The following is a 16,255-nucleotide window of genomic DNA, read 5'->3' on the forward strand; positions in this document are numbered from 1 at the left end:
CCAGGCTGAGCGACTCAGGAGTCTACTACTTGCGAGTGGAGAGAGGATCTGTGAAATACAGTTACAGAGAGAAGCAGCTGAATTTGCAGGTGACAGGTGTGACAGTGGGTCCAGGAGAGGACCCTGGCCCATGGAGAAACCTCTGTTAGAACGGGAACGGGGTAAAGGAGCCCTCCCCGCTCCAGCTCTTGGGGTTTGAGGGTTCAGGAGAGACGCAGAACTGGGAATGAGTTGTGACCCTGACCCTCTGGGTCCCCACACCCCTGTGTCCAGGCATCTCCCTCTGTCTCCTCATCTCCCTTTCTCCAGAGAAACCCGACATCCAGTTCCTGGAGCCTCTGGAGTCCGGCCGCCGCACACCTCTGACCTGCAGCCTGTCGCCAGCCTGTGATGGGCCACACCCTCTCCTGTTCTCCTGGGCGGGAGATGCCCTTGATGCCACGAACCCAGACACCCTCCACTCCTCGGGGCTCACCCTCACCCCGAGGCCCCAGGACCATGGCACCAACCTCACCTGTCGGGTGACCCTCCAGGGATCGCGGGTGACCCTGGAGAGAACTGTCTGGCTCAACGTCTCCTGTGAGTGTGGAGGGGAGGCGGGGTCCCTGAGGGTGGTGGGGTGTGTGTGTGTGTGTGTGTGTGTGTGTGAGTGTGTAGAGAGAAGGCCAGCCTACTCTTCTATGGGTCTGCGCCCTGGGAGCTGAGGTGGGGAGTGGCCGTGAAGGACAGCCTCCCCCCCCACTTCCTGGTTTCCCTCCTGGGGTGCTGGTCAGTTTCCATCCCACTCCTCCCTCTGCAGCAAGCCCATGTCTTTCTGCCCCAGATGCTCCGAGGAACCTCCGCATCAGCCTCTCCTTCAGAAACATCACAGGTAGGACAGGACCTCTCCTCTCCAGGGCTGGGTCCTGCTCCTGGGACCGCCTCCAAGGTGCGGCAGGGGAGTGGGCTTGAATGTGATCAGATATGGGAAGAGCAAGGAGAAAATCCCCACCCTGCCCCACCTCCCATGCACTGGACCACACACAGATGCAATACACACATAAACTCACACACACAGAATACAGACACATGAACATACACCGAGACACGCACAGACACGCCCATACACACAGGCACACACACATCACACATGTACACATAGCTATACCCACAGCACAGGCAACCACCATGCACACATAAACATGTGGACATACACATGTGCACTCATACACATATACACATAGGCACACACACACCCCACACATATATACACACACACTCACTCTGTTCAAAGCCCATTTCTCTTCACCAGCGTTCTATTATGTGGCTTTCTTCCACAAAAGCCTCCTTAGTCCCATCTCCTGCTGCCTTCACTGAATCAACTTCTCAAGCCTTGAGGCTCTGGGTTTTCTTTCCACCAAACAGCCCAAGCCTGTCCCATTGAGACACCAAGCCTCCCCTGAAGATACGAGGCCCAGACAGGTTGGCTCAGCCTGCTTAGGGTGGGAAGGTCCAGCCCTGGGACCACACGGAACCCAGCTGGCCGGCTGGGGGAGGAGGGTGTGACACCAGGAGATCCTGGGAAGGAGGGAGGCGGAGACCTCAGCCTCCCCCAGCTCTCCCACTGCGCTTTCCCCCAAAGCCCTCAAGATTCTGCAGAACGCCTCATCTATTCTCATCTCAGAGGGCCAGGCACTGCAGCTGCTGTGTGTTGCTGACAGCAACCCCCCTGCACAGCTGAGCTGGTTCCGGGGATCCCCAGCCCTGGAGTCTACCCCCATCTCCAGCACCGGGGTCTTGGAAATACCACAAGTAGCGGCTGGAGATGGAGAAGTCACCTGCCAAGCGCAGAACCCTCTGGGCTCCCAGCAAGTTTCCTTCAGCCTCTCTGTACAGAGTGAGTTGCAGGACAGGTGCTGAGGGCGGGCAGCCTGGGCAGGTGTGTGCCTTTGGGAGGGCTGGGTCTGGGGACTGAGCTTCACCCCCTCTCCCTTCCCCAGAAGGCCCCCCTCTCTGCAGCTGTGAGACTGAGGAGCAGCAGGGCTCCTGGCCCCTGGTCCTCACCCTGATCAGAGGGGCCCTCATGGGGGCTGGCTTCCTCCTCACCTATGGCCTCACCTGGACCTACTACAGCAGGTGAGCACAGCTGTCCCCCTGCAGGGAAGTCCAGGGAATGGCTCTGGAGTTGCCGGTGGGGCTGGGCAGTCCTGTCCTGCCTGCAGCTAAACTGTGTGACTCTCCAGGGACTTCTGTGTCGGTCCAGTGGTTGAGCCTGAGAGTTTCCACTGCAGGTGGCAGGGGTTCAATCCCGGGTTGGAGAACTAAGATCCCACCTGCCTTGAGGCAGAGCCCAGAATGAATGAAATGGGTCTGCCTCTCTGACCTGAGACCGTGTTGGCTCTGCAGGTGTGGCGGCCACTAGAGAGCTGAGCTGAGGGGTGTGGCCGAGCTTCGCTCCCCGTCATGACGAGATTCACCTGAGGATGCAGAGCCCAGAGGACACATGTGGGGACGTCACTGCGAGCTTCTCCCTGGAAACTCTCGCCTCCAACCCTGTGTCATTTGCACCCACGAGCCTTCATTTGTAGAGCTGACTGCGTGACAGTAGGAAGAGTCAATACCATTGAAAGGAGATTTTCTGACTTAACTCGCTTAGTATGAGATTACTCATGATTTTACATGTATCAGTAACTCGTTGGTTCTGCTTGGTTTTTGTCTTGAAAATAGTATTTTACGTATGGCTATTCCTGCAGTTATGTATGGACTCTAAAATACGATGACATTGCATTTGCTTGCAAATTTTGTCTCTTTCAAAGTAACGTTGATGTGAATGGTGTGATGAAAATAGGAGGGCTAGCACTTTTCTCCTGGTGGGTGTGGAACTGCTTCATCATACATTTGGCTTATATTTAGTTTGAGAAGGTAGCCTCAGAGAGTTCTTTTGAGTAGTTGGATGAGTTTATATCCCATGGTCATATAGGAGGGTTCTGAGCTTTCTACACCCTCAGCAGCACTTGTACTACCTACACGGTCCGTTTTCAGCACTGCACTCCACTGTGGCAGCATCTCCTTGCATTTTTAGTTTATTTCCCCCATGTGCAATGATGCTGAGCCATCTGAATATCTTCTTTAGTGAAATTCCTGTTTGAATCTTTGCCCACTTAAAAATAAAAATTGGGCAGTCTTTTTCTTGTTAATTGAGTTCTTTAGTCTGGATGTGACTTTTTAAAAATCAAAATAAAATTGATTTATAATGCTGTGTTAGTTTCACAGTACAGCAAGGTGATTCAGTTATATACGTATATTCTCCTCAGATTCTTTCCCATTATACTTTTTTACAAGATTGTTAGTATACTTCCCTGGGCTATACAGCTGGTCCTTGTTGGTTATCTATTTTAGATACATCAGGGGAGCCTGGTGGGCTGCCGTCTATGGGGTCACACAGAGTCAGACACAACTGAAGTGACTTAGCAGCAGCAGCAGCAGTGTGTATTTGTCAATCCCAACCTCCCAATTTATCCTTCCTCCCTCTGAAAAAATTTTAGGATTTTTAGCCTTTCAGAAACTAACAAATGTAAACAAAGTATTTCTAAATAAATATTAAAGAAAGTTTTTTTGTTTTTTTTTTTGTTTCCAGAACTGGTTAGTGGGAGGGTGTAAAATGTTTAGAGGCCCTGTCAAATTTAGGAAACCGTATGAAATATCAATTCTAAAGAGCATCAAGGTCACAGGTTATTTCCACACATGGCTTGAGCCTTCATGTGGCTTTGAAAACAAGGTCATGCAGTGTGAGGGGTCCTGAATGCCCTTCTTGTGAAGTCCAGGCTTCTGGGGTGCACTGAGTGGGGCAAGGCTCTCACTTCAGCCACCCCGTTTTGCATGGGCCTGTGCCCTGGGGGTTGGTCCTACAGACCCTCAGGTCCACGAAGACCCATAGGCCTGAGCCATGTTTGGAAAACCCTTCTGGGCAAAGGAGCTTTAATGCTCAAGTTTTCCTTCCTGGGCTCCATCCTCCACTGTTTTGGGGTCTGGAAACTTTTTCCTGCCTGAACTGGAATGGTTTTGAGAAATTTTTCAATATTCTTTTCCAGAACGTTCAGTGTTTTTCAGCTGCAGGTGGGTCCTGCCAGATGACCGGGGCTGGACCTCCTTTCTCTTTTTCTGGTTTCACTGCTTATGGGGCGATCCTATGGTGAACATGAAATTCATTTGGAAGGTGATCATGTCACATCTGGGCTTCCCTGGTATCTCGGTGGTAAAGAGTCAGGCTGCAATGCAGAAGATGTGGGTTCAGTACCTGGGTTGGGAAGATCCCCTGGAGAAGGAAATGGCAACCCACTCCACTATTCTTGCCTGGGAAATCCCATGGGATGAGAAACCCAGCAGGCTACAGTCTCTGGGGTCACAGAGTTGGAGACAACATAATGAGTAAACAACAGCATTTCAGAATCACATCTGGTGAAACCTCGCCAGCTCTGGGGGCTTCATGCTCTCCCCTGCAGCCTGTGGCAGGAGCGAGGGGGGAGGGGTTGGAGAGAGAACGGTAAACAGTGTGACTTCTCATCAACGCCACCCCCCCCCCCAAGCCCCGCCTATGGAGTCCACCTTCCCCTTCTTCGCCAGCCAATCTTCACCTGCTGCCTTCCTGGCTGCCTGTTGGGGCTTCCTCCTTCCTTCCCCACATTCGGGGCACTTCCTCCCTGATGGAGGCACCTGGATCTGGGCTGGAGGATGCGGACATGGTACCCCTGCTGCTGCACCCAGAAACTCTCCATTCCTTGAAGCTCACCCCCACCCCAAGGCCCCAGGACCACAACACTGACCTCACCTGTAGGGTGAATCTCCAAGGATCTCGGGTGACCACGGACAGAGCCATCCAGCTCAATGTCTCCTGTGAGTGTGGAGGGGTGGCTGAGTCCCTGAGACAGTGGTGTGTGTGTGTGTGTGTGTGTGTGTGTGTGTATGTGTGAGTGTGTAGAGAGAAGGCCAGCCTACTCTTCTATGGGTCTGCACCCTGGGAGCTGAGGTGGGGAGTGGCCATGAAGGACAGCCTCCCTCCCCACTTCCTGGTTTCCCTCCTGGGGTGCTGGTCAGTTTCCATCCCACTCCTCCCTCTGCAGCAAGCCCATGTCTTTCTGCCCCAGATGCTCCGAGGAACCTCCGCATCAGCCTCTCCTTCAGAAACGTCACAGGTAGGACAGGACCTCTCCTCTCCAGGGCTGGGTCCTGCTCCTGGGACCGCCTCCAAGGTGAGTCAGGGGAGTGGGTTTGAGTGTGATCAGATATGGGAAGAGCAAGGAGAAAATTACCACCCCACCCCACCTCCCATGCACTAGACCACACACACATGCAATACACACATACAGATATGCACAGATATTAATAGATCCTGGGAAGGCCAGAGGGTGAGACCTCAGCCTCCCCCAGCTCTCCCACTATGCTTTCCCCAAAGCCCTCAAGATTCTGCAGAACACCTTGTCCCTTCTCATCTCACAGAGCCAGGCACCGCAGCTGCTGTGTGTTGCTGACAGCCACCCCCCTGCACAGCTGAGCTGGTTTCCAGGGTCTCCCGCCCTGGAGGCCGCCCCCAACTCCAGCACCGGGATCCTGGAGATGCAGGTCTTAGGACCTGCAGAAAGAGAGTTCACTTGGTGAGCTCAGAACCCTCTGGGCTCCCAGCCCGTTTCCAGAGGACAGACATGCAGACATCACTGTGAGCTTCTCCCTGGAAATGCTTGATTCCAAATCTGTCTCCTTTCCACCCAAGGGTTTTAATCTTTTAATTTGTAGAGGTGACTTTGTGGTGACCCAAAGAGTAAATTCCATTGAAAAGAGACTTTTATTCCTTTCATTTTCCAAGAATACATGGTCCCTCATCAGGGCAGGGCCCAGGGGGAAGCACGAGGTTGTGCTCAAGGAGCAGGAGAGCAGGGAAGCCTTTCTTCGAGTTTCCACGGGAAAGACAAGGCCTGTTGTTGTTGTTCAGTTGCTCTGTCACATCCGACTCTTTGCAGGGAAGCATGCTAGGCTTCCATGTCCTTCACCATCTCCCGGAGCTTGCTCAAACGCTTTTTCATTTAGCCGGTGATGCCATCCAACCATCTCATCCTCTGTTGTCCCCTTCTCCTTCTGCCTACAATTTCCCCCATCATCAGGGCCTTTTCTAAGGAGTTGGCTCTTCACACCAGGTGGCCAAAGTATTGGAACTTCAGCTTCAGCATCATTCCTTCTTTTAGGGGAAGCATACTGATTGAAACTGCGCACCCTGGCAAGGCACCACAGTAACCATTTGCGTGAGGTGTTCTACAACAGGAGGTCCTGGTAAGCAACACGGAACTAATAAGCCTCCACCAACCAGAAGAGTTCTAGAAAGGTCAAATGGAGACACCACATGTCTGACCACCTCCCAGAATCCTTCTCTTTGGCATCCATCTTGGAGGAACAAGGCATGCACCACCAGCAAGCACTCTGAGCCAGAATGTTTGGCTAAAGACAACCAGGAAACTAATCCCATCACCATACAACCCAAGACTGCAAGCCATGTGACAGAGCATTCTCCTGGGTTCCCTTACTCTGCTGCTCTCCACCCGGGTGCCCTTTCCCAATAAAACCTCTTGCTTTGTCAGCACATGTGCCTGCTCGGACAATTCATTTCTGAATGTTAGACAAGAGCCCAGTTTCAGGCTCTGGAAGGGGTCCCTCTTCCTGCAACACTTCCAGTGAATATTCAGGGTTGATTTCCTTTAGGATGGACTGGTTGGATCTCCTTGCAGTCCAAGGGACTTTCAAGAATCTTCTCCAACACCACAGTTCAAAAGCATCAATTCTTTGGCACTCAGCTTTCTTTATAGTCCAGCTCTCACCTCCATACGTGACTACTGGAAAAACCATAGCTTTGACCATACAGAACTTTATCAGTAAAGTAATGTCTCTGCTTTCCAATATTCTGTCTAGCTTTGGAAGAAAATATAGCTTTTCTTCCAAGGATCAACCATGTTTCAATTTCATGGCTGCAGTCACCATCTGCTGTGATTTTGGAGCTCCCCCAAATAAACTCTGTCATTGTTTCCCCATCTATTTGCCGTGAAGTGATGGGATGAGATGCCATGAACTTAGTTTTTTGAATATTGCATTTTAAGCCAGCTTTTTCAGTCCCCTCTTTCACCTTCATGTAGAGGCTGTTTAGTTTCCTTCTCACTTTCCACCATAAGGGTGGTGTCATCTGCATATCTGAGGTTATTGTTATTTGTCCTGGCAATCTTGATTCCAGCTAGTGCTTCGTCCAGCCCAGCATTTCTCATGATGTACTGTGCATATAAGTTAAAAAAGCAAGGTGATAATATGCAGCTGCGACGTACTCCTTCCCCAATTTTGAACCAGTCTCCTCTTGTTCCATGTCTGGTTCTAACTGTTGCTTCTTGACCTGCAAACAGGTTGTAGGAGGCAGGTAAGGTAGTCTGGTCTTCTCATCTCTTGAGGAATTTCCCACAGTTTGTTGAGATCCACACAGTCAGTAAAGAGTCTGCCTGCAATGCTGGAGACCTGGTTCAACTCCTGGGTCAGGAAGTTCCCCTGGAGAAGGGATGGACTACCCACTCCAGTGTTCTTGGGCTTCCCTGGTGACTCAGCTGGTAAAGAATCCACCTGCAATGGGGGAGACCGGGGTTTGATCCCTGGGTTGGGGAGGTCCCCTGGAGAAGGGCATGGCAACTGACTTCCAGTATTCTTGCCTGGAGAATCGCCATGGACAGAAGAGCCTTGTGGGCTGCAGTCCATGGGGTCGCAAAGCGTGGGACATGACTGAGGGAACACGCACAGCACAGCAGCACAGCACTTCTTTCCTGGTGGGCGTGGACGTGTTTCGCCCTAAGGCCTGCATTTATTTAATTCTAGAAGGCAGCCTCAAAGAGTTCTGTCATTAGCCAAGTCAATTTCCATCCCAGCATCATATATGAGGGCTCTGAGCTTTTTACACCCTCAGTTGCACTTGTGTTACCTGCAGGCTCAGTTTTCAGTGCTGCACTCCACTTGGTAGTATCTCATTACCCTTTTCATTTATTTCCCTTTGGTGCAATTGACAGGGTAAAAGGCAGGAAGGCCAGGGGTCACCAAATGGAGGAAATAGACTGCAAGTTTCAGACATTTTTTCTCTCTCCCTTAAGCAGCAGGAGGAAACAAACTACAAGTGTTAGATTTTTTCCCCCTTATCTGTACAAATTTAAGAAGAGGTTTCTTTTAAAATTCTTTGTTGCCATGATGACACCTAGTTCCACTTGAACTTAACTTTTCTCAGACCTTGAACTAACTAATGCATTTTTCTTATGGAAATGTTTGTCTTAAGCTATGTTAATGAACCATGTTCAGTTCAGTTCAGCTGCTCAGTTGTGTCCCACTCTTTTTGACCCCATGGACTGCAGCATGCCAGGCCTCCCTGTTCATCACTAACCTCCGGAGTTTACTCAGACCCATGTTCATTGAGTCAGTGATGCCATCCAAGCATCTCACCCTCTGTCGTTGCCTTCTCCTCTCGCCTTCAATCTTTTCCAGCATAAGGGTCTCTTCAAATGAGTCAGCTCTTCGAATTTTTGTCTCCAGGCTATGGGCTTCCCTCATAGTTCAGTGGGTAAAGAATCTGCCTGCAATATGGGAGACCTGGGTTCCATCACTGGGTTGTGAAGATCCCCTGGAGAAGGGAAAGGCTACCCACTCCAGTATTCTGGCCTGGAGAATTCCATGGTGGTCACAAAGAGTCACAGACGACTGAGTGACTTTCACTTCACTTCTGTCTTCAAGTTGGTTCCACCTAAAACTCAGAATTGACTTGACAAACCAGTATGTTTTACTCATGCAAATGTTCTCTTAAGCTACTTTAATGAGACTGTATTTGCTTGGAAACCTGCATTTCTTCAAGATTCATGTCAATCATTTTATGGCCCGGGATAACTTACCTTGTGCCAATGTTATCTCAAAATGCGTGTTCTGAGTGAGGGGCCTGATGCCAGTCTCTGAGTTTTGAGACATTTCTTTTCTCCAATTAGCAGCTTGCTAGTAGCTATGTAACATCCAGCTAAATACTAGCAGGGGGGCACTCTTTCTGCCCCCTTCTGATGTCTATGTCATAAGCTTTCTCTATCTCTTTTATACTTTAATACAACTTTATTACACAAGAGCTTTGTGGGATCAAGCCTCTCCCCAGATTGAATTCCTCTCCTCTGGAGGCCAAGAATCCTGGCATCTTTCACGGCTCAGCAACAACCATTCACAATGATGTTGAACCATTTGACTTTCCTTTTGTGAAATCCCTGTTTAGTTTCTTGCTCATTTAATAATAAAAATTGGGCAGTCTGTTTTGAAAAAATGAAAAGATTTGAGTTCTTTATTCTTTATGTGTATTTTTAAAAATTGTAGTTAATGGTTTTATAATGTTGTGTTAGTTTCACAGTGCAGCAAAGTGATTCAGTTTTATATATATATATATATATATACACACACACACATACTGTATATATATTCTGTTCAGGTTGTTTTCCATGTATAATATATATAACATATATATTCTTTTCAGGTTGTTTTCTATCATAGCTTACTATAAGATGCTGAGTAATGTTCCCTGTGTGATATACTTGGTACTTGTTGGTTATCTACTTTATATATAGTAGTGATTCCAAACTTCTACTTTACCCTTTACAAAGTGAGTCTTTTGACTTGTGACTTTCTCTCCCCTCTTCTCTCTCTCTTCTTTGCCGTGCAGGAGTCTAGAAATTATTTTATGAAATCCTCTCATCAGTGTTTTCATTTGTATGCAGTGTGCTGGCTGTCCACTTATGAAATCTTTGCATATCTCAATACTTTTTAAAATTATAGATGATATATAAATTTATGTTAGTTTCAGGTGTACAACAGAATGCCCCTCCACAAAATATATTACAAAATGATCACCATGACAGGACCTAGTTACTAGCTGCCAGCATATACAGTGTTAATGACTGTAGTCAATTGCTATAGCTTTGTAGTAGAGTTGATATCAGAGAGTATCATGCCTCCAACTTTGTTCTTCTTTCTCAAGATTGTTTTGACTATTTGATATCTTTGATGGCTTCAATAAAATTTGAGGATTATTTGTTCTAGCCCTTTTCAAAATGCCATGGGTATTTTAGATAAGGATTGAATTGGATATGTATTGCAAGGCTACAATGGACATTTTCACAATTTTCATTCTTCTGTTAGCATGGTATAGCTTTCAATTTCTTTGTGTCTTCTTCAATTTCTTTTATCAATGGCTTATGTTTTTTCTCCTTGATGAAATTTATTCCTGGGTATTTTATTTTCTTTGATGCAATTGTCCATGGGAAAGTTTTAAAATGCTTTCTTTCTGGTAGATATCTTCCTGTATTTCCCCAGTACTACATACAATCATATTTTGTGTATATATTGGGGACAGCAGGAAAAATGGTCCTTGAGGACAGGAAATAGCTTCACTTAGATACTAGGTAGCATGTTGCAAAAACTCACCCTTCATTCTCACCAGAGAAGGCCTTTTCCTGGGTGTCTGTCTGGTGCCCACGCTGGTGCGGTCAGGAGTCATCTCCCCAGCCCTCCTCCCACTGTCCTGGGGTCTAGGATCGTCAACAGCACTTCCTCTCTCCAGTACAAGAAGGAGGCTCCAGGGCCACATTACTTTATCATCCAGCATCACTTAGTTTCCTTTCGTCTCGTCTTTTTAAAGTTCACACCTCCAAAACTACCATTAGTACTTCCGTGTCATGTGAATACCACCTCATAAAATATTACTGTTGATTTGCTTTTAAAAATCTATGCATGGAACTTCCCTAGTGGTCCAGCGGTTAAGAACGCACCTGCCAATGCAGGGGACACCCGTTTGATCCCTGGTCTGGGAAGATTCCACATGTCCTTGAGCAACTACGTCCAAGAACCACAACTGAGCCACTGAGCCCACAGTGGCAAATACTGAAGCCTGTGGGTCCAGAGTCTGTTCTCCACAACAAGAGAAGCCACCCCAATGGGAAGCCTGAGTCCCACAACTGGAGTGTAGACCCTGCTCCCTGAAACTTTGACTCAGCACAGCCAAAAATAAGTAAATAAATGAATAAACCTTTAAAAAAGTATAATATATACACTTTTCACTGATAGGAAGTTGTAACTCTTTTGGAATGTAAAAATGGTTGCTTCGTGTCCCTAGTTCAATTGTTTGGGTTATTTTATTTTCTATTAGAATAGTCATTAGCACTTAAAGATGCATTTGGTCCCTAAATAATGATGTGGGGTCTTTGAAAGGGTTGACAGATGGCAGCGCAATGTCTGGAGATTCTGAGAAACTGGGGGATCCAAGAAAGGCATAAAAATGACACAATGGACATTGGGACATTTAAATTGATTGATCACAAATCACATACCTCTGGCCCCAAGCCAACCAAATAAGAAAAGATCAATTCTAATAAAGATACAAATCTGCTGTTATTCCCATCTTTGTGGTTATGTCACACCCTCTCATTGTCTATACTGAGAATTTGGTATCTCTATCTTTTAAAATAAACTCTGCCTGTGTGAGTGTTTTTGAGTTTGCAGAATTCATTCTTCGGCTCCAGGATCAGAACACAGTTTCACGTTTCAGTGGGAGATAACTAACCAATCCGATCATATATCCTTGTCTAACTCAATGAAACTATGAGCCATGCCACGTAGGGCCACCCAAGACAGACGGCTCATGGTGGAGAGTTCTGACAAAACGTGGTCCACTGGAGAAGAGAATGGCAAACCACTTCTGTATGCCTTGAGAACCCCATGAACAGTATGAAAAGGCAAAAAGATAGGACACTGAAACATGAACTCCCCAGGTCAGTAGGTGGCCAATATGTTACTGGAGATCAGTGGAGAAATAACTCCAGAAAGAATGAAGAGCTGGAGCCAAAGCAAAAACAACACCCGGTTGTAGATGTGACTGGTGAGTACAGTCTAATGCTGTAAAGAATGATATTGCATAGGAACCTGGATGTTAGGTCTGTGAATCAGGGTAAATTGGAAGTTGTCAACAGGAGATGGCAAGACTGCACATTGACATTTTAGGAATCAGTGAACTAAAATGGAATGGAATGGGTGAATTTAACTAAGATGACCATTATATCTACTCTTGTAGGCAAGAATCTCTTAGAAGACATGGAGTAGCCATCATAGTCAACAAAAGTGTCTGAAATGCAATACTTGGATGAAATCTCAAAAATGACAGAATGCTCTCTGTTCATTTCCAAGGCAAACCATTCAATATCACATTAATCCAAGTCTGTGCTCCAACCAGTAATGCTGAAGAAGCTGAAGTTGAATGGTTCTATGAAGACCTACAAGACCTTCTAGAATTAACACCGAAGAAAGATGTCCTTTTCATTATAGGGGACTAAAATGCAAAAGTAGGAAGTAAAGCAATACTAGAGTAACAGGCAAATTAGTCATTGGAGTACAGAATGAAGCAGGGCAAAGGCTCATAAAGTTTTGCCAAGAGAATGCACTGGTCAGAGCAAACACACTCTTCCAACAATAGAAGAGAAGACTATACATGGACATCGCCAGATGGTCAACACTGAAATCAGACTGATTATATTCTTAGCAGCCAAAGGTGGAGAAACGCTACACAGTCAGAAAAAACAAGACCAGGAGCTGTCTGTGGCTCAGATCATGAACTCCTTATTGCCAAATTCAGACTGAAATTGAAGAAAGTGGGGAAAACCACTAGACCATTCGGATATGACCTAACTCAGATCCCTCATGATTATACAGTGGAAGTGACAAATAGATTTAAGGAATTAAATCTGATAGAGTGCCTGATGAACTATGGACAATGGAGGTTTGTGACATTGTACAGGAGGCAATGATCAAGACAATCCTCAAGAAAAAGAAATGCAAAAATGCAAAATGGTTGTATGAGGAGGCCGTAAAAATAGCTGAGGAAAGAAGAGAAGCAAAAGGCAAAGGAGAAAAGGAAGGATATACCCATCTGAATGCAGAGTCTTAAAGAACAGCAAGGAGAAATAAGAAAGCCTTCCTCAGTAATCAGTGCAAAGAAATAGAGGAAAACAATAGAATGGGGAAGACTAGAGATCTCTTCAAGAAAATTAAAGGCACCAAGGGAACTTTTCATGCAAAGATGGGCACAATAAGGACAGAAATGGTATGGACCTAATAGAAGCAGAAGATATTAAAGAGGTGGCAAAGATATACAGAAGAACTACACAAAAAAGATCTTCATGACCCAGATAATTATGATGGTGTGATCACTCACCTAGAGCCAGTCATCCTGGAAAGGGGAGTCAAGTGGGCCTTAGGAAGCATCACTACGAACAAAGCTAGTGGAGGTGACGGAATTTCAGTTGAGCTATTTCAAGTCCTAAACAACGATGCTGTGGAAGTGCTGCACTCGATATGCCAGCAAATCTGGAAAACTCGGCAGTGGCCACAGAACTGGAAAAGATCAGTTTTCATTCCAATCCCAAAGAAAGGCAATGCCAAAGAATGCTCAAACTACCACACAATTGCACTCATCTCACATGCTAGTAAAGTAATGCTCAAAATTCTCCAAGTCAGGCTTCAACAATATGTGAACTGTGAACTTCCAGATGTTCAAGCTGGATTTAGAAAAGGCAGAGGAACCAGAGATCAAATTGCCAACATCTGTTGGATCATCGAAAAGGCAAGAGAGTTCCAGAAAAACATCTGCTTCTGCTTTATTGACTACACCAAAGCCTTTGACTGTGTGGATCACAATAAACTGTGGAAAATTCTGAAAGAGATGAAAATAACAGACCACCTGACCTGCCTCTTGAGAAATGTGTCTGCAGATCAGCAAACAACAGTTAGAACTGGACATGGAACAGAAGACTGGTTCCAAATCGGGAAGGGAGTACATCCAGTCTATATATTGTTACCCTGTTTATTTAGCTTATATGCCAAATGTATCATGAGAAATGCTGGGCTGGATGAAGCACAAGCTGGAATCAAGATTGTCGGGACAAATATCAATAACCTGAGATATGCAGATGACACCACCCTTGTGGCAGAAGTGAAGAAGAACTAAAGAGCCTCTTGATGAAAGTGAAATAGGAGAGTGAAAAAGTTGGCTTAAAACTCAACATTCAGAAAACTAAGATCATGGCATCTGGTCCCACCATGGCAAACAGATGGGGAAACAGTAGAAACAGTGGCAGACTTTATTTTGGGGGGCTCCAAATTCACTGGATATGGAGGCTGCAGCCATGAAATTAAAAGATGCTTACTCCTTGGCAGGAAAGTTATGACCAGCCTAGACAGCATATTTAAAAGGAGAGACATTACTTTGCCGATTAAGGTCTGTCTAGTCAAAGCCATGTTTTTTTCCAGTAGTCATGTATGGATGTGAGAGTTGGACCATAAAGAAAGCTGACTGCTGAAGAATTGATGCTTTTGTATTGTGGTGTTGGAAAAGACTCTTGAGAGTCCTTGGACTGCAAGGAGATCCAGCCAGTGCATCCTAAAAGAGATCAGTCCTCAATATTCACTGAAAGCACGGATGCTGAAGCTGAAACTCCAATACTCTGAGCATCTGATGCAAGGAACCGAGTCATTGGAAAAGCCCCTGATGCTGGGAAAGATTGAAGGCAGGAGGAGAAGGGGACGACAGAGGATGAGATGGTTGGATGGCATCACCAATTCAAAGGACATGAGTGTGAGTAAACTCCGGGAGTTGGTGATGGACAGGGAGGACTGGCATGCTGCAGTCCATGGGATCTCAAAGAATCGGACACGACAGAGCGACTGAACTGAACTGAATCATGTGTAACCAGCGGATCAGGTGTACATGTGACAACCTGGACGTGAAACAGGCGTCTGAAACTGGAGGGGCAGTCCGGAAGGACTGAAGTCTTGTAGGATGTGATGCTATTTACAGGTGGACAGTGTCAACATTGAGCTGGATTGAGCTGAGCTGAATTCTGAGATGCACTGCTGGTGCCTCAGAATTGCTTGCGGGTGTGTGGTCAAACTGACAGACACGTTGGAATTGGGCCCAGAATCATCCACATTCATTTTCTTGTACTAAATCTGGAAACCCAGGGTTGGTTAACCTTACGGCACTTCGTGTGGCCCCTCCCAACACCCAGCCTTGTAACCGTCTTTAAACCCTTCAATTGCCACCTGTGGGGATTGGCCACCACTAGTCATGGCTGCTCTAGAACATGCCTCCAAGCGGTGGAAGTGTTGGGTCCTCGTGTAAGAACCTGCTCGGCTAGCCGTATGAAGCTGTTTTCCTCTCAACTGTGTGGGCCAACTTACATTTCAACAGCCACTGCTCCACACTTTCCCAGCAGTTGGTGTTTTGAGAGACTTTAATAGGTGGCTTCTTGGAGCACATGGAGGCATACCCTATTAGTGTCTTAACGTGCAGGTTCCTGACTGCAGTGATGTGGGGCAGCTTTCCATTCCTTGACGGTCTCCTTATATGTTGTCCTCAATGAAATTCTTGCTCATTGGGGCCCATTTCTGTATATTTCTTTGACCTTAGGCATTTTACAAACTCATATTTTGGCTACTGTTACTTTGATGGTTCTCTGTATCATCAGTATCTTCTCCTACCTGATGGCTTTCAATTCTGCACTCCCAGGGATGTCTGTTATGAAGAGTTCTTCATTTTAATACAGCTCGAGATTTCAGCGTCTCTCTTAGAGATGGTGTTACTTCTGTGTTGTTCAGGAATCCTGCCCCACCACAGTTCATGCAGATACCTGCTGCAGTATCTTGCAGCAGCTCTACTGTTTGTCTCTCTAAATAGGTCTTCAGCCCATCTGCACTTGATTTTGGTTCCCATATGAGCTAGGGGTGCACTTTCATTTGACTATGTTCAGATCCCCTGTTGACCACAAAGTGATTGAAACGCCTATCTCTTTGTCACTTCTTTCTATCACCTTTTCTATTACACATGACGCTTCCTGTGGTTGGGGTTTATTTCTAGGCTCCCTATTCTGTTCCACTGGTCTACTGGACCATCCCTCTTTCAGTCCAAAAGTTTTGTTGTACTAAGCTGTAATATACCCTGGAGAAGAGAATGGCAACCCAACCCAGTATTCTTGCCTGGACAATCCCATGGACTGAGGAGTCTTGTGGGCTACAGTCCATGGGGTGGCAAAGAGTCAGACACAACTGAGTGACTAAGCAAGCAGGCAGGCTGTAATGTATCTTCACAACTTGCAGAGCCAGGCCTCACACATTGTTCTTTTGCAAGGTACCCTTGCCATCC

The 16,255-nt window shown here is 46.6% G+C and overlaps 1 protein-coding gene across 1 annotated transcript in view; it reads left to right on the forward strand.

Moving 5' to 3' along the window:
- LOC120873070 (sialic acid-binding Ig-like lectin 5) overlaps positions 1-16,255 on the forward strand; it is a 32,817-nt gene that overhangs the window by 119 nt on the left and 16,443 nt on the right. Inside the window, exons 2-4 of the mRNA XM_040253809.1 lie at positions 5-96; positions 310-579; positions 824-871. Coding sequence (XP_040109743.1) covers positions 5-96; positions 310-579; positions 824-871 — 410 coding nt within the window. The remainder of the gene's footprint in view (positions 1-4; positions 97-309; positions 580-823; positions 872-16,255) is intronic.

Source organism: Oryx dammah, unplaced genomic scaffold, assembly GCF_014754425.2.
Source record: "Oryx dammah isolate SB20612 unplaced genomic scaffold, SCBI_Odam_1.1 HiC_scaffold_13, whole genome shotgun sequence".
In the NCBI taxonomy this organism is placed as follows: Eukaryota; Metazoa; Chordata; class Mammalia; order Artiodactyla; family Bovidae; genus Oryx; species Oryx dammah.